Consider the following 23,940-nt stretch of genomic DNA (forward strand, 5'->3'; position numbering starts at 1 on the left):
CCTGGTTTGCATCAGGGCTATGGTCTCCTCTGATTGCTACAGCTGTGAGAAGATAAAGCTGGGAAAAGAGATACTCATATTCTGATTATATGTTTTTTTTCATTGTATGAAGAAGGTCCGTTACTTCTGATTTGTTTGTAGCTATTGATAAGCCATCTTTTATTTCCTGTTGTCATTTCCTCCACTTCCCTCCAGCATCTGGTACAAAGTGATCAAATAGTAAATCCAGAGATTATGATTACTCATCTCTTCACAGTCATTCCAACCATGAGACTCATCTTTCAAGCATATTCAATGATCTTCATACTAGGCAATATGGTGGCTTCTCAGTCACAATCATCTGGTAAGTTCAAATCCCCATATATTTATTTAGAAATTGATTTATCAGCTAGCAATATTTCTGTGTATATATCAATATTTCTGTGTATATTTTACCTCATGTGTTAGAATATTCAGTGCTTTTTTTGATTAGAAGATTGAACCAAACAAAAATTAATATCCAGCAGAAATGAAAGTGGTCTTCTAAAAAGCAAAATATAACAGATTTCTATGAAAGTTTTCTAACAGAGTAGATTGCAGCCAAAAAAGAATACCCTTCGGTGAAAAAAGAGGGATAAAAGACATGCAAGGTAAGATTTCTGCACTTAGTACTGTAAAAGAACACTATGGGAAAAGATCAGCAATACTTTGTTCCTGAGAAAGCATCAAGATCAAAATACTATTACACAGCAAAATTCTTAGAGACCAGTTGTTTGGCTACCTAAGAACATCTCTGTCTTAGGTATTTATCTGCAATGCCATTACTTATAGCTTGTCAAAGATAAATGCATTACTACAGAAATAAAAAATAAAGCTCAACACTTACATCAAAAATCTAATCTTCACTCGAGTTAAATTCCCACACATTCCCTGTCATTCACTTTATAAGGAAAAAAAAATTCTTTAAAGTTATGATCTCATGCTATCAACCTATAAGTTACGTCTCTGTTCTGCCACACATATGGTAAATAAATACCATTTCTGGCAATGCTGCACCGCCTGATTCCCCAGGGTTGATTGTCCCTGTGAGTCACTGGCTGTCCTGCGAGAGAAAGTGACTTCTCTGCCCCGAGATGGCAATCACCTATAGCCATGCAGTGCTCATGGCATGCCTTTGTGGAACAAAATTTGAAAATTAGAGCTCTGGTACCGATTTTATGCAGTGTTGTGATGCCTGGCAATGGTCAGCGATCTTCTGAGAAAAACACCAAAGCACTGAATTTGGTGGATTCTAAGAATTATGCTATAAGAATTATACCTTGTCTCAATATATCTATTAAGAACTTTCACTTGCTGGCATTTTTCTTCTTCTTGAAAAGATTTTTGCTATTCATTCTCTGTCCTATGCTTTCAATTCAGCAGCCTTGTGCACTAACGGCACTTTCGCCTACATATCTTGCTATCAAAAAAATAAAACTTTCCTTCATCAACATGAAGGTTAACTAAAGACTATAAGTTCAGATCTCGGTCTTGTTCTCCAGTAGTTTCTCTACAGAGTACTGCAACATGTGGAAGTTCAACATGTGGTTACTTATCAGGTTTCATCAGTCTAAGGAAATCAAAAGTGTTTTTTCTTCTTTGTTATGCATCAATGAGGTTGCAACTGTTCCAGTACATGCATGTTTTATTCTGTTATCTTTGAAGATTGATATTCTGCCTCTCCCTTTCTTTTTTTAAAAATTTGTTCCATGACATTTAGCCTTTTTACATGTTCCCTTTCAGTAGTATCTTTTCTCAGTAATAAACTTTGAAAAATAGAAAGGAGGTGGAATGTACTTGCTCATATTCTTTCTCATGGTTGCATTTGCATAATTTTTTACTCAAGGAAATGTTGTTTTTTTTTCCCCTGTAGAACTACTTTCTCCACACACCATAGTGGTATTTTCCATGCTTCTCTGTCCTCAGAAGAATTAGGTGGCCAGCAGGGCTTGTGATGTTCAAGTATTGTGGGACACCTTACCAGTCCCTGTCTGGTTTTATGGAAGTGTGGGCTTGGATAATTTCTCTGAAGCTCTTGCTCCAGGGCACTGGTATATATCCTCCAGCACTGCAGCATGCTGCATACCTAGGTAGACCAGGAGCTCATCTTCAGACAGAAAGTTGTGCCACCTCTTTCAGCCCAGGGACTGCCTGTTCATAACATTTTTGACCTTTTCATCTATCCATTATTGTAATAGGAAGAATAATTATGAATGTGTTGCTTTGGTGTATTGTATGCCTCCAGGATCACAATTAGAAAAAGGCTTTAAATATTTGCAATTACTGTGGGAGAGCTGACATATCAGCTGAGAGTGATCTATGATGTCACAGCTGAATTTAAAAAATTTCCCTCATAAATAAAGGGACAGAAATTGTCTTCTCTATCCTCTTTCTCTTTCCACTAACAGAAGATACAAATGATTCTGCCTGCAGAAGTATAGGTGTATACTTGCTTTGAACCAAACACCTTTTCAGTTAATGACAAGGGAAACATCATCAAAAAGAAAAAATATATTTCAGATAAACTGTATATATCCTCAGAAGACTTGATGCCAATTTACACTAAACTTTAAAGAAACTCACTTAGGTTATGCATGCCTTCATTTTGAAATTTAAATTATGCAAAATATACATGTCATAATTTCAAAAGATACATGCAAATACCTACTGTACATTTACAAAAAGTACAACTCATACTACATTCAAAAAGGCTTCACAACTCATGAAATTAGGAAGCACAGAAGAAAATTTCTCCAACTAGAGCTCTGAAAACAAAGTCTTTAATGATAAAAGATTGGTAAGATTCTGTCCTACATACCTACTTAATTCTGTTGAAACTGATTTTTTATGAAATTTTTTTTTTTAATGGGAGCAAAGGAAAGAATATGTATATATCACCAGATGGTTTACTATCATTTCTATTCAATTTCAATTAACTTTCTATTTCTTGTTAAAGAATTTAATAATGTATTGCCTTCCCTTTTAGTACACAAATAACTGCAGTTGTTGGAGTTTATACTTTGATTTTAAAATCCCAGCATTTAAATTCATAATATGTAGGGATATTTTGCAGAAAAATATTCTGATTTAGATATTTTTATTTATGCTGTTAAGTCGATGCAATCTGACCAATCCTGCTGAAGTCAACTACTCAGAGTTAGGTCCATGAATAAATCACTTCAGGACTGGAGTCAAACTGATATTCTTTGCCATACAAAAATGTTCATCACCAAACCCAAGATGTAGTCTTCACCTCTGAATTGAAGATTCAGCCTCTAATAAGTAGTGCAGAGTTATAATACATTTGAAAAAATAGAGAACAAAGAGTGTTGTTTAAGGTTCAGAATTAATTGGTGTCTTTTTTTTTTGCCTTCCAACAGGCTAGTCGGTGTCCACTTTGATTGTGTGCCAATGCCATGGGATTCCTCTGGTTTCCTTACTAGTATCCATCTCTAGAGCCAGCCATACCTCAAATAACCCACTGGGAGTATGAAAAGATCAATCTCCCCCTTGAAAGAATGCTATGGGATTCAGGGCTTTAATGCTGGTGCCCTTTTCACATTGGTATTGAGGGAAAATTTGGCACCCTGAAAAAAGGGTTTCAACAATTGACCTGCACAGAGATGGAAGGGTGGCTTACAACTTTACCAGATCTTTACTTCTCTGCTGGCAGGTTGTAGGATATATAGTCACAGGTTCAAAGAGATTCCCAAGCACAGATCACCTAGCTGAGAGGCAAAATCAGTCTAAATTTTGTCACCACATTAATTGTCAGATGTGTAAAAAAAATTTGGATAAGCAATTTCTGTGTGCTCTCTCTCACAATTAATGAACCAGTGTTAACCCTCTTAATTCTAACAATTTCCTCAGAAAAATAATTTGCAAAGAAAAAGAAAAAAGAAGTTATTTATACTGTCCAGTAAGAGAAAATGAATTTAGAAAGAATAAGCATTATATTATTGTTTCAGAATTCCAAACTTGGAGGGATAAAACTCATAGCATTGTAGTTTTTTTCCTTTTTGAGATATTTAAAACAAGCTTTTACTTTCCTTGCCTCTGTTACTGTGTTCTATATTTATGTTATAAACTCCTTTTTCCCTCTTCCTTCTTTTGTTCTGTACCTGCACAGCCCCTGTGACCAAATTGACTGAACACCTCAGATCAATTGTGATGAAAAGAGACTTCCTATATGGGGCATGTAGTGTCAGGACAAGGGGTGCTGGCCTTAAAATTAAAGAGACTGGATTTAGATTAGGTGTTAGGAAAACGTTCTTTACTGTGAGGGTGGTGAGGCACTGGAACAGCTTGCACAGAGAAGCTGTGAGTGCCCCATCCCTGGAATTGTTCAAGGCCAGGTTGGATGGGGCTCTGAGCAGCCTAGTCTTGTGGAAGATTCAAAAACATACCCTACAAAGAACATTTTGCTTTCTGTCGTTCTGCCCAAATATTGTACACATAGAAACAGCATCAGAAATTAATTTTGAAATTAATTACCCTTGAAAATATGCAATTAAGAAAGCAAGTACTCTTCCTGTTCTTATTTTCATAATTGAAGCATGATCATTAGCAGTTTTTTCTCAAAGTGAAAATACAGGCAATCAGACTAATTATCTAAAAGTAGAAAGTATATATTCTGTAACTTCTAAAGGGAATGGAAAGGATTCATTATATAGTAATAAAAATTATCTCAGGACATTACAATATTCTCCATTCTAACATGTATAGGCTTTTTCATTATGTCAATTTTACTTAAGGATGGAGAACATACACCTAATGCACATTAAATATACATTAAACTAGTTTTTCAGAAAATCTAAATCCAAAAATTAAAGGATTTCAGTTACATTACATGCTGCACAGCACAACCATGCTAAAGTAGTCCATAAAAATTAAAATGTAGTAGTACAATCATAGACCAAGAATCCACTGTTAGGCACTTTGCCTGCATATTTCTTCGTGGCTTCAGTAAAAGACAAGATCATCTCTTAGACCTGCACAAGGGAATTACAAAGAGCTTGAAGTCTTATGTAAAATGAGCTGCTTTGTTTTAGGTACTTTGTTGCAACAGAGGTAGAACTGGCTGAATAAACTCCACTTTATGACACCTTTTAAGGTTTTTTGCTTCTGTTTTTGCCTCAGCATGTAAACAACTTTTTCTGTTGGAGAAAACAATACAAAACAAGTTTGCAGGCAGTAGGTAAGAGATGGAGGATGTAGTTTCAAGTCCTTTTCTTGAGTAAGAGCAGAGCAGAATCTTTTTTCCACAGCTCCACGAGTCACATAGCAGAAACCTGAAGGTACATCTACCCAGTATGTCCTGAATTTTTGCTATAACTGTCATGAATGCTTTTGAAAAGACTATGTGTTACAACACAAACAAAAATGTTTTAACTCTAATTAGAGTAGTCATAAAGCACCTAGACACAGATAAAGGCATGAAAATAGGCAAAATGCTTACTTGAACCCATGTCTCATATTCTTCATGTTGATTACAGAGCAAAAGATAGCATCCATGAGAATAGTTAACCATGAAATAATTTAAATGACTGGATATAATGAAAAGCCCATAAGAAATATTTTAAAATTTTAAACCCCTTCAAAAGTCCAGAGGAGCATGAAATGTAGACAGCGATCAAAGCTAAAATCCTGTATTTTCCTTCCAGACAGGAATATTCCAACAAATAATTTTAGTGGTAGACACTTCACAGCTGGAGAAGTCTGAAAATTTTGCCTTCAAATGGTTTCTTGATGATACATTTTCTTCCTCTTTATTCACTCAAGTAAACACAATTTCACATCTTATAGAATGCAAAATAAGCAAATTTTTATATAGAATGGAATTCTAATCCTTCTGCCTTCTTAATTTCTTCATTTCTTCAATGTCAGGTTTATCTTCAATGTCTGATTGTGGAATCCTGTGTCCCTAGCAAGAACAGTGTCAAGGAGATGATGGGAGAGGAAATAATGTCTGCGTGCAGTCAGGGGACATTAAATGATCGTGCTTGTACTTAAGGCGGAACGGGCCATAGATCAAAAATGCAATGCATTTACTTGTGCTGATCTGCTCTGTTTTCCTGTGGGTCTTGACTGGTCTGCATTTCTGGTGTTAGTTCCTGGTTTCTCACAGCAAACATCTGACAGTTTTCACAGGTGTTCCCTACAGTGTTCGTTCCCAGATTTCTTCAGCAGTTATTTTGGGGAAAGTTGTCCTCAAGGTGTACACCTCATGCAGTGCAGGAACGTGGCCCAGCCTACACTTTTTGGTCCTGGGACCATGTGGCCAAGTCTCTTGTGTCACTGTGCATGCCTTCATTTCCTTATTTTGAAATTCTAATTTCAACCTCTCTAAGTTGTTTTACTCTATTTCCTTGTATTTTGGACGTTCTTTTGTCTTCTTGTTTTATGATCATCTGAGCCTATTGCATACATATCTTAGAAATACTGATTTCCTACTGTGGAAACCCAGGGCACCAGGGCACTCTGTCTGCTCTGGGGTGCCCTGACCCTCAGGGGAGCACTGACTTTGATCCTCATTCATGGAGAAAGTTTCCTAGACTTCAAGATAGACTGGAATCCACAAAAGTGTGAAATAGATTATAGAGAGGTGTTGGTGTAGGTGTATCACTTGGTGAGAAATTTAGGTTTTGGGATTTTTAGTATGTTGTGGATGGAAGCAAGATGGAGGGCACAGGGTGTCCTCCTGGGTTTCTTCTTCATGCTTCTTCTTCCTTCTTCTCCATGGGTTTGGGTGGCATTTTGTAGTTGGGCAGAAAAGTCCCCACTGGGGGCTCTTTGGGATCAGTTATTGGGTTAAAAGGGAAAATAATCTATGTGTCAGTTCTTAATTGGATAGTTTAGTCTTAAAAGACCTTGTAACAAGAGATTGTGAGCCATTTTGTGCCTTCTAATGAAAAGCTGCTGAACTCGGGTTTGCGAGACTGTTTTACTGATAAGAAATAATAAACACCTGAGTCCGAACATGAACTACCGTCTCAAAGTGCCTTCAATCCAGACCCAGAGACACTGACAGCCTACTAACGTCAAGGGATGCTTTTCATCCTCACTCCTGAAATCATAATCTCTGTAAATGTCCTAAGCAGGTGGGGAAGATGCCATCAACACCACAATAATCAACTTCAATAACGAGAAGATGCAGATCACATGGGCAACAAGAGAGCTTTTTCCCAATGAGAATGTGTCATTTTTTTACACGTGAGTATTGTCAGTGCCAATTCCTCTCTTGTTAAAGGATTTACTTAGGGACAATGAAATATCCAAACCCATTTGAGTCTTCTCTGAACTAGAAATTCTTTTAATATTTCTTAATATCCAGCATGAAACTTGTTTATATTCACAACTTACAAAAGCATACAAATCAATAAACCTGGGGAGTAACCAGTCACAGCAGACATAATATGAAACATTTGTCCCTCTTCTGTCATTGTCCCTCTTCTGTGCATTGCTGATGCTAATTACACCATCAAAAATGTTTTCTCCACGTATATGTATATATTTGCCTTATTAACTGAGATCATTAATGACTAACAGAAGCGTAATATTTTGGTTAAAGACAGTCATAGTGCTTATATTTTCTTTCTGGGTTATATATATGGAAGAACTTTTCACAGTACATCTTGAAAACAGGATCATGAGAGCATCTGTTTGAGCAAGTCATTCCCTTATTAGAAAATAACAATATGAACAAAACTTGAATATTTCAGACTGCATCCAAACCCAGGGCTGGAAATTAGGTGAAGTTTGGGTGGTGAATTCCCTCACACCACTATGAAATTTGTCACTTCAATAAAAACTCAGACTTCCCTTGACGTAACATTTGAAGAAAAAAAAAAAAAGCATTAAAAATTTCATTAACTTAATTTTTAAGTTTTCCATTTACCAATATTATTTCACTTACAGATTTGGTGAAGGCAAGAACAAAGTTTGGAAGCCATGTACCACCTATTTATTGGATCAAGATTATAATTCTGGATGTCTTTTTGAGACAGAAGGACCTACCCTTACCATTTCTATCAGGAACAGCAATGGAAGTGATGTGCTTTTTTCTAAAAATCTAAAAGCTGATTTTTACAGTAAGTATGAAAAATCATGACTACTTTGGCAGATTTTCCAGTTCTCTAAGTTTGAGAAGAAATCTCTTATATGGCATATAAAATGTTATCTTTGTGCACATCAAAACAAAACTACAGTTATTTCATGCTGATTTTTGTTCCATGCTGTAGTTACATAGGCTTGTGTGCAGCTGCAGTTAAGTGAGACAACATTGGACAGTCAGACTTGTCCCAAAATACAATTTCAAAATCCAAAGGAAAATACTAAATATATATATATATATATATATGGGTGTTCTTTGTCTAGTGCAGGCCTGCTGAGCAAGAAAATGAATAGTTTTTTGTCTTAGTGCTGACTGTGTGATATTTCTCATACTTTCAACCTTCATTCTTTTGCTGTTTTTCATGCAATACCAGGCAGCAAACTGCTTCTTGTCAAAGATGCTGTCACAAAACCATCATTGATGCCAATAGAAATTAGCTGAGTGGCTATGGTACAGTCTGGCAGAGTAAAAGCGACATCCTATTAGTAGTAGAGATATGTTCCTGTTTTTATTGAATCTTTACTGTCCCCAAATACATATTTACCATCTGGTGTGAGATTAATTTATCCAAAACTTCTGGAATTTTGCATACCTACATCATTCAAAGTGGAACGATTTTTTTCCTAATAGAAATCACACAGAATATATACAATGGACAATTATCTGAAAAAATTTATATATTCCAAACTTCTTAATAATATTTTAGCAAAAGGGATTAAACACCAATCTGTCAAGGCATCAAACTTTGAGAATGGTTTTATATCTCTTAATTTTACCAATATCTGTTAAATTATGGAAAACTGCAGCCTGATCCTCAAATTTTCACTATTAAACACCCATTGATAACAAAATTAATTTCAAAAAGGTTAGGTAACAAAGCTAAATATCAAGGATCAGAGTGAAGCCTTTAAATTAGGAAGGCAGAGTTTTCATAATACAAGAAGGCAAGAGTTCATTTTAGGATGCTATAGCAAAATTTGTTTCTCTTCTTCTCAGTAAAGCCCAGTCCACCAGAAAATGTGACCTTCTTCTGGAAAGAGGACACTGTTACTGTAAGCTGTAATAAACCTGAGAGAAATGCATGGTGCTTGAGATTTGAGCTTCAGTACAAAAGCAAGTTTGACAAAGAGTGGCAAGTGAGTTGTATGTCACATTTTTAATCAACATTGAAAACAGTGGGACATCACATTTTTATTCAACACTAGAAGGAGCTGGAAGAAGCATATCCATAGAATATAAAATACGTTTGTTTCCAAATTTTCTCTCATACTATATTTTCAAATATATCTGCTAGCAGAAAACATCTAGATTTTTAGAACTCTGGGTTTCTACCATTCCAGAAATAAGTTATAAATTTAAAGGCAGTTCCCACCCTAAGAGCTGAGGGCAATCTAAGGAAAAGGCATATATTCAGAATAGAGGCGTTTGGAAAGATAGAAGCAGAAAACAGATTAAGGAAGAGAGAAAAAAAAGAAAAACTAATGAAATAGTAGTTAAAAAAAGAAATTACACAAGATTCTTATTTATTCTAAAATCAGCTGTAAAGAATTTTCAAACACTATTTCACTAACTTAAACCTTTCTATTCTCAAAAATAACTTGTAAATATTTTGTGGATTTGAGTGTCTTTGTGTATTGTAAATATGCAACTGTAACATAGTGCACTATGCAATGATTGTTAGGACCTTCAACTCAATACCACACAACAAGGAATGGATATGAATAGTCAAAAGTCAATCAAGAAACAGAATTCCTCAAAACTCAGAGAAAGTAACATTTGTTTCTGAGGTTCTGCATTGGCTTTTTCCCTGTCCTAGTTGTGATCATGACTGAGTGCAGCATTTTGAAGCACTGTCTTAAAAACCAGAATTGACAATGATAAACCTTCTTTCTCAGTCCAGAACCTCCAAGTGCTGCAGTATTGGAGAGCAAGGCTTCGATCCCAGGAAGTGCTACTCTTTCCGGGCCAGACTGACGAGACTGGTACCACACTGCAACGTGGTTAAATACAGCAGTGACTGGGCAGCTGAAACATTTTGGATGAATGGCACGTTATTAGGTAACACCTAATATATATATATAGTCTAAGTGCAAAAGAAGAAGGAGTGATTGCAAAAGAAGCTGAGGACATGCAGCAAATGAATGTTGCGTTATTGTACTATTGTTCTCCATGTTGTGTTATCAAAGAAATTTCATGTAAATGTTTAATTGCACCTGTTTAATTTTACTCTATCCACTTTGCTCCTTATGGCTCCTGAAGCTATCAATTAGTGCCATAATCAGTAAAGAGTGTTATTATCTGTGTTACAGTAGCACTGAGGATCCCCAGTGACAGTGATGTAATGCATGAGGGCTCAGTGGATGTGTGTGTTGAAGGGGAGTGCCTGTATATGATATTTGGACATCAAATATGAACTCTAAGAAAATCCCTGATGTCTAATTTTTGAAGGTAGTTTTTGCAAGTACATCCAGTTGTACTACAGGACCACAGGTCACAGAGGTCTGATGCCCAAGGATGTTGGATTGATCGAAACGAGGAGGATGGGGAAAAAGAGATTGAAGGGAAGCAAAGCCAGAATCAGCGCTGCTTTCTTACCAGACAGTTGCACTTAACTGAGGGTGACTGACATGAATTAGATTGTCAATGCAAACAGTATTCCTACTGCTCATCAAAAACAAATCCCAGTTTTTCTGCAGGAAAAAAAAAAGAATGTACACCATACAAACACATTTATGTTACCTAAGCACAAACTGCCACTCATTAGACTTTACCAGAATTATGAAGGCCTCAATTGTTCAGAGTAACAAGATCTGACTTCTCTAAAATGCAATGGGCTATTAGCTCTCTTGAAGACCACCTAGTTGGGATGAAATCCTGGACCATAGGTAGCCTGTACACTCACGGCCACAGTGCTGACCTACAGAGAAGACTCTCCCACTATGAAAATTGTGAGCCTGCAAGCACGCCCTCAGGTGTGGCTGGCAATGCCGTCAGGAAATAAGGACAGTGTTTTCCTCTGCACCTCTGAGAGCAGACAACTTCTCAGCCTTATCTGAGCCATTTGACCAGAGGCTGTCAGCAGGTGCCTGCAAAGAAGGACATCCCAGAGGAGACAGTCTAAGTGGTTAAGAGATTCTGCGTGCCCCTGGATCAGAAGTGACATTGACAAAACTCCTTCACTGGGGCAAGCAGTTCTCTTCAGGATTTTAATGAGTTATTGACTCCAAATCTATAATCAGATGAAGCTGTGATGCTTCAAGAAATTTCATAAACTCTGAAGACCTCACTTACCTGGAGGTCACAATTTTACTTGTGGTTTCCTGGCAGCTAAACAGAGCAAGGAGGTGGAACAGGCTGGACAGTTGCTTCTGTATGAATAATCATCCAGGGGTTTGGGCATTTCTGTGGAGACCAGAAGGCCAGCAGTAGGAGGCAGAGGTTTGAGGTGGCATTGCAAAAGCTGCAGGAAGAACGCTGAGAATGCAGGAAAATGCACAAATTCATTAGTTCTATATACTTGCATGTCAGGTTTTAGCCTGCCTCTAGTTACTTTCTGGGTATCAACTCCTGTGATTTGCTGTCTCTTTCTTTGATGATATTGTTTGCTTTTTGTTGAGACATAAGACATTAGGGCTACATGTAAACTTGCATTTGCAGCTTCAATGATTGTAAGTTGGTGTATGCATGCAGATCTTGGCGCAAAGTTGCTTTATCACTGTTAATGCAATGTGATGAATGTGAGTAGAAATACTTGATGCATTCATAATGCATCTACACTGCCTATAAGCCACCTCTGTTTTCCTTTACCAGGTCAATTTAGATAAATAAAACCACAATTTAATTTTGTTGCAAGGTTTGGGGAAGCAGAGATTTTCTTTTCAGTCTCAATTGAACAATTACACTTGTCTTATTTGTCCTTAAAAATATTTCTGGCTTTTTTTTTTCTTTTTAAAGAAAAATCAGTATTTTAGCATGATTAGGTACATTTACAGTTAAAGCAAAAGAAAGTTTTTGACATACTCTTTTTGTGATTATTCTTAGATTCATGTGATGATGATATAACTTCTCAGTCAAAGACAGTAATTATTTTAAGTTGTTCACTGGCAGTAGTCTTAATGATGCTTATCCTCCTGATTCTTCTGTGTAAGTGGCAGAGGTAAATATAGTTTTATTGGTTACTACTAAATAGCCATGTCATGAAAATATAGCTGTCAGTCTGGATGAAGCCTCTTGTGATGAAAATTCTTGTCAGGCAAATGAAGTCATGGTGAAGATGTAGAAGTCAGCAGCTTAATCACTGTTTGAAGAATAATACATCCTGGCCTTCCAAACACCCAGGCCTTTAATTTGCAAAACTGGAACAATTCTGGTAAAAGACAATGTTTCAGGATAAAATTCTGTCTCTTGCACTTAATTTCTTCTCTTTTAAGGAAATTTAGCTAAATTCTGAGAAGCCAATTTTTCTAACTACTTCTTCTGAAAGGACATTCTTTTGTTCAACCTTCATCAATCAATCAATCAATCAATCAATCAATCAAAATGTCTGTTTGCAGTAAGATAAAGTAAGCTTGAGTGCATTTAACTTTAATAAGACTATATCAATATTTAGATTGGCTGTTGAATAATGCTGTTCATGTTTAGAATTTACAATTTAAAAAAATCCCAAACAACTACCAAATGACTACCAAACCCACAAAAGCCCCAGATTTTGGCTTTTTTGGTGGGGAAAAAGCCACCAAAATTGACATATTTTCAGAGATGAAAGTATTTGTGATCTAGTTACCCTTTCATTTCATAAATTGAGTTTTTTCTCCTGCACTTCCATGGCTCACATTTACATTTGTGTTCACTAACTCAGCCAATACAGCTGGTTGGTACACCATCTTCCCTGTCTAGGGGAAGGTAACCGGAGAGTGCAAGCTCCAACTACTGCATTGAGCAAAATGACACATGCTGAATAACTGGAAGTTTGTGTAAAGTCTGGATTTTGCTAGACCGGGATTGGGTTGAAAATTTATCCAAAAAGTCTCTTACCCCGATGGTGTTATCACACTGTTATAACTGCTTTTTGACTTTAGAACACATTAAAAAAAAATCAAGAACAGAGTACTGTAATGCAGAATACATATATGTGGGTACAGAACTGTGCTGAATGTATGTATGAATAACTGTGCTATAACAAAACATTTTTTTTTTGTTTTATTTGGTTTTTTTTCCATTTTGCAGGGTTCAGATGTCAGTCCTGCCTGCTATACCAGACCCAAAATACCCATTTGCTGATCTCTTCAATGATCATAATGGAAACTTACAGGTAAAAATCACCTTAGCTGAGCTGCAAACTCCAAAATGTTGAGAATAATTTGAAGGTAGCTACTGATCCTTGCTCTGCACTGACATTATGACAAGGAATCTCTGACCCAAGATAAAAGCCCCAAACCCTCTCTCTTGTGCGGCATCACCAAGAGGATCCACAGAGCAAATGCTCATAAAATCAGTGCAGTGCTGCTTTGGGACCGTGAAAAGGCACTTGCAATAGAGACAGAGAAACTGCTGGAGAAGAATTTCAGGGTGTTGAGAGGCACAATATGCACTGAAATGACATTGTGGTGTCTGCACCCTTTCCTGCACATGACAGGTCAGGGCGCTTGATCTTGTGCTTTGTGTTTGTGAAGTGCCGAACCTGTGAGGGCTGGCACACTCACAGCTTTGCAGGTGTCAGTCACAGGAGGGAATATCCACTCTCAGCCATAGAGGTCCATGCTCACAAAACCTTTAGACACAGAATATCTATCAAATGAATCGAGCACAGTTTTTGCCTTTGTTTTCTTAATGCTTCTTATGAGTCACTCATCACATATGTGGTGTAATTTTCTGTGTTAGTTGTTCTAGTGTTTACCTTAATTGCTAGTAAGTTTCCTCTAAAGGGGAAATGGGTTAAATATTTACGTTTTCAACCCCAATGAAATATCAAAAATCAGTAATAATTTTTCAGCGACAAGCTGAAAACTCTTATATAAAAAGACAGTTTTAAACTCAAAGTGAAGAAAAAAGATAAAAATTCAAATTAGTACTAAAGCATTAATACAGATATGTTATGTTGCCTAAATCTTCATTTGAACTTAGCCTTAATTTAGTTTAAGTCAGTGCTTGGATCAAAGAAAGCATGAGACTATCAAAGAGGGACCACCAGGTATTTTACACATCCAAGGTTTTCTAGGGCTCCTAATTAAATACAAAAATGTATTTTATGTGGTCTCAAGAATAAGTAGGGGTTTGTGTGCAGTTCTGGAATCCTATCTGCTTTCCTGCCACTCTGTCTTTCTTCTGTCCTGTTAGTTTATGTCCTGCTTTTCTACATTGCTTCTATTTCATCATCTCCTGGCTTATCCTGGAAAGACACCAATATGAAAGGAAAGCTGGTAATTGGTATCTGTACAACCAGGCTTCTTTTGACAGATAACTCATCTCTGCTGACATTAACATTTTAATTTTTCTAGGAATGGCTAGACAAAAATGATCATGTGGTGTTGCAAACCAAGCTGGAATATGAAGAACCAGAGTCCATCACTGAGGCAGAAAGCCAGCAAGAAGATGGGAAGAACAGTGACAAACAGGGGCCTTTGGAAAAAATCTTCACTTTTTCAGGAGCAGCTGAAAATAATGATGGCAAAGCAGCTGAGATTGCCTGCCTGATACCAGCACCCAACACTACAGCTCCTTTTGCTGGCTTCCATATTATAATGAATGATGACATGTATGTGATGTTATAAAAGCTGCAGGAGGTGTTAGGAAATTCCATAAAAGTCCTGATGAGTCTGGGAGAGTGACGGAATAGAAAAGGTCATCATGAAAAGATTTACATCAAGAAAGACACTGGGCTGTGTTTTTAGATCTGTACTTTCCCAACAGCTACAATCTCTCGGGCAGACTCAAGTATTTGAAACAAACTCCTGATAATTTATAGAGTCAGGATTTGTTCTTCTAATTGGGGTTTATCCCAAAGCCCCATTTTCCTTCTATGGACAGGAGAGCCCAGGAGCTCTCCCATAATATATGTCAGCAGAGCTGAGATGTACTCCTTCTGCTTATGGAGTGTGTAGAGCAGGGCAAACTACACCATTGCTCTTCCCAAATGAAGAGAGAAAATAAAGAGGTTTTGCCATCTCATGTAAAGAGATTTTTGTTGCCTAACTTTGCATTTCATGGCACGCCTTAAAGGTTTTATAGAGAAGGAATAAAGGCAATTCTAAGAAGAGAAGAGCAAGGATGTACAGTATTGAATCACATTTTAGCCTGCAGATACTTCTTGTGTAGGCAGCTTCCTCTAGAACAGCAGGGCATCAAGTTTTCTCAGAAGGTCATGCCCTCTAAGTCTTAGAGTTTTTGAATAGTCAGCATCTTACAGCCTTTATTTTAGAAAACTGAAGTTCATTTTGAACAGTATTTATGTTTAACTGAGTTTCATTTATTTTGAACCGGGGTTTAGTGCAATCAGCAGCTGTATACACAAATTAGGACTTCTTATTCATATCACATATACTAGTCTTTTGTTTTTCTTTAGAAAATGGGGAGTTTGGGTTTTTTTAACAAGTTTAAAAATAAGTTTAGAACAATATTTTAAAGTTTTCTAAACATACCATCTTTTAAAGTATGTTTAATTTAAAATCTAAAATGCAATATACTCAGCAATCAGACTTGGCAAAAAAAAATCTTTATGATTCTGATTTTCTGCATATCACTTATGTTACATGCTATTTGAAAGCAAATTTAGTAATAAAATTTAAGTGTTAAAAGTGCCTATTATCTGGGTAAGAAGATATAGTGTGGTTATGTGCTGAATTAGCTACAGTTATTCACCTGCACATCAGTCAGTCATTAATGGCTTTATCAGCTGAATAAGCCTTGCCAATCACATACTTCCATTATGCAAACACTCTGATTTAATGTGCAAATTGGAAATTGTGCATTTCAGAAAATTACTGTGATTAGTAAAATATTTTAATTCAGTGCTTTAAAAACTTCAATTCCAGATCTTTTCAAGAGCAGTAAACAATAATATGGATCATTAAGTGCCAAGATCTTTGTCTAAGGGTTCCAGTTTGTTTTACAAAGAAAAATAAAGACATTTTCTGGCCAGTAAGTGGGAAACTCAATTGGAAGGACAGTTCAGCCACATTGCCCAAGCTTTTTTGGACATTGTCACAGATTTGACTGTTCACTCACAAGATTAACATGGATTTCACATAATCCTGAAAACAATTTTGCCTTGTATACAAGTTTGGGGGGTGCTTTTTGCACACTGCCCACTTCTGGAAATTTTTGTGAAATGTAGCCATGAAAAGTTTCAATAGCACTGTCAGAATGCATTGAATTTTAAGCTAATTCAAGCTCTGTAAAATTTGATGAGCAGAAAATATCTCAGCTCAGCTCTTTGTACATGATATAAATTGTCATTCTTGCATTAGAAATAAATAAGTTACAGTGAATTACAACAGACAAGAACCTGCTCCAGTAATGATTCTATGAACAAAGAGGGAAGTAAAGCACAGAATATATTGTTTAGTTGCTTCCTCTTCAGCCCACATCATATGATTGCCTGCAAAGCTAGCTACTTCAATTAAACCACTTTCTGTGGCACAACTACTTGTCTGTCTGGATTCAAAATATTTTCATCCATTTTCCTGAAATTTTACTCTGAAAATAAAAAAAAAGAGTAGAACATCATATTGAATTATTCTGTTTCAGCAGCTGTCCTAAAATGTTATAATAATGTAAGTTTTTAGAACAAAATATATCTCGTATTGTGTTTTATAGATAGAAAGGGTGGTTTTGTGCATGTATGCAACCACACTTACATTTTATGTAACATATTAGAAATAAAATAAATAAAACACCCACATAGCTCAAATATTTATTTAAAAAATGTTGCCCAAGATGAAAACAAAATATAGGGAATTAGTTGCATTCAACAAAAGCTCCCTTCCCCCATCACTTAAAAAAGAAAAGCCTTCCAATTCTTATAAACTCTACAAGAATCTCTACAGAGTGATGAAACACACAATTTAAGGAACAGGAAAGGTCTTCCCCAGGTACTGATGATGATTCTAACAAACACTGTAGAAGATTAACCATGCTCACTGTTAGAGGGTATTGGAGGCTTCCCCAATCACCCTTTGCCATCTGCCATTTTCCACCATTTTGCCATCCCTCTCCTCTCCTCTCCTCTCCTCTCCTCTCCTCTCCTCTCCTCTCCTCTCCTCTCCTCTCCTCTCCTCTCCTCTCCTCTCCTCTCCTCTCCTCTCCTCTCCTCTCCTCTCCTCTCCTCTCCTCTCCTCTCCTCTCCTCTCCTCTCCTCTCCTCTCCTCTCCTCTCCTCTCCTCTCCTCTCCTCTCCTCTCCTCTCCTCTCCTCTCCTCTCCTCTCCTCTCCTCTCCTCTCCTCTCCTCTCCTCTCCTCTCCTCTCCTCTCCTCTCCTCTCCTCTCCTCTCCTCTCCTCTCCTCTCCTCTCCTCTCCTCTCCTCTCCTCTCCTCTCCTCTCCTCTCCTCTCCTCTCCTCTCCTCTCCTCTCCTCTCCTCTCCTCTCCTCTCCCATCCCATTTCCTGGATGTCACACAAACATGCATTCCATCTCTCAGAGCAGACTTCCACAAATTAGCAAATTAAGCAGCCAGACAGGAGAAGGCCTGTTCAGTTCCCCACAGTGAAAAGAAGAGTACACAGTAACATTCACGTCTTCATTCTTATTTATTCAAAACTTGTCATGTTCTTCAAAGGCAAGAGTCCCTCAGATGCTATAGCCTGTTCCCTCATTATATCCCAAAGGAAGGGAAGGGGTTCATGTGGTAGTCCAGACTAATTGAACAGTATTTCCTCAACAATGGAACAAACATAATGTATATTTCTTCCTCACACAATTTATGTGCTAGCAATAGCAGCACCAGGCCAATTTATATTGATAAATTGAATATCTCTATTGTTTGCTTTGTTTTTCATGTCTGATTTTCAGTGAGAGGAAGAATAGGAGTAAATAATGCTTTTGTTAAAACAAGTAACAGAACTTACTGAAGACAGTCTTCTACACCCAATTTTTTTTTTGCTATTGTTTTTTAACAATTGTGCCTTTAAATTTACTTGGAAATATGCTTTGCTCAACTATCAAATGCATAATTTTGACCAGAAAATGGTTGCTTCTTTTGCAATAAACCTAAACTCTTCTTAGAGTGTGTTTAACAAAGCTTTCAAAACAGTCTTGCCTTTTTTTTTGTAGTTTACATTTTTACAGCTCCGAAACTCAGCCATGCAAAACATAGTTTATTTTGCTTTTCCCTTTTTGTGAAAACAATGCAGACTGCAAAGATTAAACTGGAGGGCCATCCAGTCTTTAAATGCTTGAAAGACTGGATTATATAATTTCATTTTTTTAAAAAAAACTACACGGGCCTAAACTTGTCAAAATACCAAGGGCAAGAAGTCAGCATTTTCTGTCGGATATGACCCTAATTGACCTTTTGTCACTGCATATCTGAGTACAGATCTATCACTGACTAATCTAGTGCCCGAAACAGCAGTATTGTGCAACAAGAGAAGAAATGCAATAATAACTCCTCCACTCCTGGAAATTTCTTGTAATCATGTCTTATGATTTGAGAGCTGAGTTATTGCCTGCTGCATGGCTTGCTCCTGTCTGGTTTCTTGCTGGAAACTGCTGGCACAAGATTTTCCGGGTAGCGGGAGATAGCAGCTGTACCCTGAGCAACGAGGGGTCCCTGCATGCATCCACACTTCCATATTGCCAGCTGGAAAGGAGCCCCAAACCTGCAACTTGAGAAGTTACATCTGTTTGGGGCTCCTATCCCCTCCTTACTGGGGTGCATCAGGGCCAGGTGTGGAGGTAGAGGCGGAACCTTTCTTCCCTTCATGCCCTGAAGCTCTGAAGGCAATGCTCTGTCATAGGTTGCAGACAAAGGAGCCCTGTGCCCCTTCCCTGGTGAAATGACACAGTTTATTTTTCAAATCAAAGTCCCCTGGTTTGGTGATAGGTTTCATGTTTACCTGCTCTTTGTCTGGGGCTTTTGATTTCCTAGTCTAAGAAGATAATTGTGAAAAAGAAACAATATGCACCATATTGAAAAAATCCCCCTATATATATCTAGTCAGGCTAAAAATGTTGTCAGAAGATGGGCCAAACAATATCTTCACATTTCTGAAGTACTTGATATTATAATTGTATTGAATAAAAGAGAAACAAACATTATCTCAGGACTATTTTATTACTTTTTCTTTCTCTCTGTTTTCTTTGTATCAGTATGCCCCTTTTTTGATAAATGTTTTCCTGTTCCACATTGGTCTACAAAAGTCTTCTGTTAAAAAGTATCATTTATCACTGTGTTCCTGGAAGGCTGCTAAATGCAAGAGCATATTCAGCTTCAGATTTTTGATAAGAAAGCTAGATGGATTGATAAATTGCAGGCAATAGGTCTTGCAGGGTCTACAGAGAGAACGAGCTCTCTGCATTAACTCTCTGCACTGCTAGGAAATTTTATAAATAAGAGGAAGCACTTCAGCCCAACTCCCTTAAAGGATAAGATATCCCTATGACAGTTAGGAAGTGCCATCAGTACATCTCTTAGCTAAGGAGGAGGTTAAAGTCACTAATTGTAAGATGGAGGGGTACAGGTATGTGGCACAAAAAGCTTTGCTTTGTGCAGTGATTCTTTTAGTGTGATGAGGTTTATGGAAAAAGCGTCAATCTGCTTTTTGGTGGGCATCTGCATCCCTGGGCTATGGAGTCGTACATTGTTTTACCCCTCTGACAGACAGTTTGGAAAAGGGACTTTTTATTTTTTTTTCTGCGAAGGAGCTGAGCTTTCAAAAAAGGGTGGAAACAGTGTAGACAAATGCACCATAGTTTTTAATGGGTATAAGAGGCCCTTCTTACTAAAAAGAGCAGTGAGGGCCTGACTTCTATACACCCTGTGAATTCTTAAAATGTTGAGATATAGGGTTAAGCAAGGAGAGGGAGAAGGAGAGGGGAAGCCCTGGTAAGATGAAGGGAAAATTTCAATTCTGCATGCACAAGGAGGCCTATTTAAAACTGTGCTTGGTCAACAATAACAATAAATAATGTTTTCCACCCAAAATTCTATAGGATGGATCTTCAAGTATTCTATCTCAACTTAAATGCATTCATAGAGGCAGTGGGAAACCACAGCCATTTACGAGTTTACACAGGCACTGCCCAGAATCTCTCTGATATCCTAGAGAAGTACAGTCCAGCACAATAGAACCAGGCATACTGCTCTGCTAGGCAAACAAGCATATTTCCAATGCATTAAATAATCGCAGACCAGAAGAAACTAATCAATACAGACAAAAGTCCATCTCTACTTTACAGTAAATCTTGCCATTAGCAATGGTGTTACGGTTAGAAAATGGTTGTGTTTTGGGATTTCTCTCTTTAGGTAACTCAGCTTTCATTTCCATATGAAAGACACTTCATCCAGAGGTTATGAAGATGATTCAAGCTTACTGTGGGCCTACTAATACCTGCTCCACTTTTGATTGTGTTACCTTTGTGTATTGAGTTTGCCTGGGGTTTTTACATAATAAACAAGGCGAGAATGCCCCAAACAGCCCAGCTTCAGGTTTGTGTACGAATCAATAGAAAAGCAGAATACAGCAAAACAGATGTTTTTGTTTCCTATCATATTCTGCAGATGTTGTTCATAAAGAAACTAAAGCTGAGTTGGGGAGTTACTTGTGCAATTTTCCCCGCATTCATTCCAAAACATTTGAACTTCAGTACAAAGAAAGGCAGTAAACAAAGGGTCTAGCAGATGGTTGATACTGGAGTTATCGCTCATGGTATCTCAGTGCGTGCTAATGTCTCCTGTCTCTTGCATGCTATTTTGCTGAAATAACAGGTGTTAGATCACAATCAACAGCACAAAGGATTTAAACACCCAGGTACTGGAGAAAATTTCCACATCAGAAAAGACTCAGGGGTTACAAAACTAAACAGGTAGCACAAGTGGTATGCTATAGACTAAAAACAAGAGGTAGAAGAAGCAGTCAGAAAAGAGTCTGTATTTCCTCTCAATTTTGATTACACAAGAAGTGTGAAGTTATTCTATATCTTGGCTTGAAATCAATTAAGTCAGAATTGTTTTTAATGTTAGCACGCCAGCTGAGGTTCTCCTTCTGCTGCCATGGCACTCAGTGGGAGTAACGTCCTCAGCAGTGAACTCACTGAAGGGAATGAGCACAAAGTGGGAGCATTTAAATTCCACAGCATTGAAAAAGCTTGGACAATTGAGTGATGGGTTTCAATAGCACAATTTTACCTCAAATGTTATATATCAGCCTTTTATGGCAGCTTTTGGTTTGATGTGAATAGGTGTTTAAAGAGACCATGTGAAATATTTTGCAACACACCCATATATCTACTTCGCTATTAATGGGCTCAGTTGTATGTCAAGGAGGAATTTGGCATCATTTCCCCATATTCTGATTGGCAGTTGGCAGAATCTGGTATCTGTTGAATGCAGAAAGAAAATCCAGTTGATGTTTATACCCTGGCAAAATATTTTGACATGGTTCTTTGAAGATGAAGAATCAAACTAATTGAAAGACAGAGAATCTAAGTAACCATTTGTTCCAGTGTTGATTATACAGCAACAGGAAAATTGCTGTAAATTAAATTACGCTTTTAAGAAAAGGAAGAGTAATTCTGCTAGAAGGACACTTTTGAAAGTCATGACTAGATGTCTTGATTATATAAGGTTTTTCTGTGATTTTGTACTTCAAGTACATTAACTGCACCACAGAGTCAGAAAATTTATAAACAGTGCACTATAGACATTTTCCATTAGCTGTTATAATGCAAATTTTATTCCAGATATTGCTTGAGAATGTTGTGGTTTAACTTCAGACAGTAACTAAGTACCATGCAGCCATTCACTAACACCTACAACCCACACCCCCTGGTGGAGTGAGGAGGAGAATGCAAAAAAAAAAGGTAGTCTGAGATAAGATGAAATGAGTAGTTGATTTAAAATATTATGATGATAATAACAATAATAGAAATAATAAATAAATAAATGATAATAAATGAGTACAACAAAAAGAAAGGAACAAAACCCAAAAAAGACAAGCGATGCTCTGTAGGGTTGCTAAGCACCCACTGACCAATACCCAGCCCAGCCCAGAGCAGTGATTGGTCCCTATCCCCCAATTCCTCACAGTTAATATGCTGAGCATGGCATTTCAGGGTATGGAATGTCCCTTTGGCCAGTTCTGGTCAGCTGTCCTGGCAATACTTCTTTCCAGCTTCCTGTGTACCTGCTCATTGGCAGAACATGGGAAACTTAAAAGTTCTTGACTTAGGATAAACAAGGTAAACACTACTTAGAACAGCTAAAACCTTGGTGTATTTTCAACATTATTCTCATGCTAAATAAAAACCACAGCACTGTACTAGCTACCAGGGAGAAAATTAACTCTATTACAGCTGAAATCATGACAAAAAAAAGGAGACAGTTATTCCTAGAGTTGAGCAGAGGGAAGGATCAGAAGTTCATCAGAACCTTTATAAGTATGCTTTTCTATATAGTTATAAATGTTAAAACTACATTAGATTACTTAATATTTTGCACTCAACACTTTTAACTTCTCTGTGCTGGCAAAGCTCTCTCTAATGCAGCCCAGGATGTCACTGGCCTTTTTTCCTTGCAAGGCTGCATTGCTGGCTCATGATCAGATTGTTCTGTACTAGCTTTGCCTTCCCTGCAGAGCTGCTTTCCAGTGGTCATCTCCAAGCTACTTATGCTACTCCCTTATGCTACTCCCCAGGTACAGGGCTTTGCATTTCTTTTTGCTGAACTTCATGTTCTCATCACCCTGTTTCTCTAGCCTTTTAAGATGACTGTCTAAAGGTAGGCATTTTATTTTGCACAGGCAACACTTCCCTGTCAAATGGTTCCTCCACCTTTTGATCAGCACTGATGTTAGAAGCAGTACATCATGGAGGGTGGTGGTTGATAACACCCATTGTTGTAACTACAGAATAATAAATTGCTGTTTATCATGTTTAGTCAGGAAGTATTTAAAGGAAAACAGTTACAAGATAAACCATGCAAAGAATGCACAGAATTACAGGCAACATCTACAGAGAGCAAAAACTGAACTAAAAAAGGAGCTAAAAAGGTGAGGAAAGGAAGCACACGTTGTAGTAAACTTAGCCCTCAAACAGTAGACAACAAATCTTTTTGATGTCTTGATGTGATTTTACTCTTATGGCCTTAAAAGAAACATGAGTTGAAGATGAAATACAAATGCTCTGACATCATTCACACATTCTGTCAGCATTTACATTGGTGTTTGCAGCTCAGTCTTTGAAGACACAAAAGAAATTTTGCAAACAAAGTCAGCCTGAGGGGCAAAATGATTTAGCAAATCTAATAAAAATAAGTCCTCTAGGACACAGATAAGCTATTGGACCACACAGCAGTGTAGAATACAGAATGCATCTTACTAGGATCAGATGTGTTTCTCTTCTTGTAGTACTCTGACAATAGAGTCAGCTGCCTCTGGGTATTTTGGAAAAATACCATGATCACAATGTCCTATGTTATTTTGAATAGAAGTTCAGTTTAATCCTTCAGCATATTGACTTTTAAGTGCAAGAAGCCCTAAAGGTCCTTATAGGCCAGATAAGCATGCAGATCATACTGAGGAGGCCTACAAAAAGTGTTAGAGAGCTGAAGACAACCTTGCTGGTCAGAAAAACTAGCACAGCAGGTTACAGTGTTT

The 23,940-nt window shown here is 37.4% G+C and overlaps 1 protein-coding gene across 1 annotated transcript; it reads left to right on the top strand.

Annotated features, from left to right (window-relative positions):
• Positions 1-267: 267 nt before the first annotated feature.
• CRLF2 (cytokine receptor like factor 2) lies at positions 268-14,901 on the top strand. Its single transcript, XM_058800457.1, has 8 exons — positions 268-343; positions 7,119-7,230; positions 7,936-8,108; positions 9,128-9,267; positions 10,027-10,189; positions 12,173-12,287; positions 13,358-13,442; positions 14,629-14,901. The coding sequence occupies exons 1-8, from the start codon at positions 268-270 to the stop codon at positions 14,899-14,901; spliced, it is 1,137 nt and encodes a 378-aa protein (XP_058656440.1).
• The last annotated feature ends 9,039 nt before the right edge of the window (positions 14,902-23,940 follow it).

This window comes from Ammospiza caudacuta, chromosome 2 (genome assembly GCF_027887145.1).
Source record: "Ammospiza caudacuta isolate bAmmCau1 chromosome 2, bAmmCau1.pri, whole genome shotgun sequence".
Classification (NCBI taxonomy): Eukaryota; Metazoa; Chordata; class Aves; order Passeriformes; family Passerellidae; genus Ammospiza; species Ammospiza caudacuta.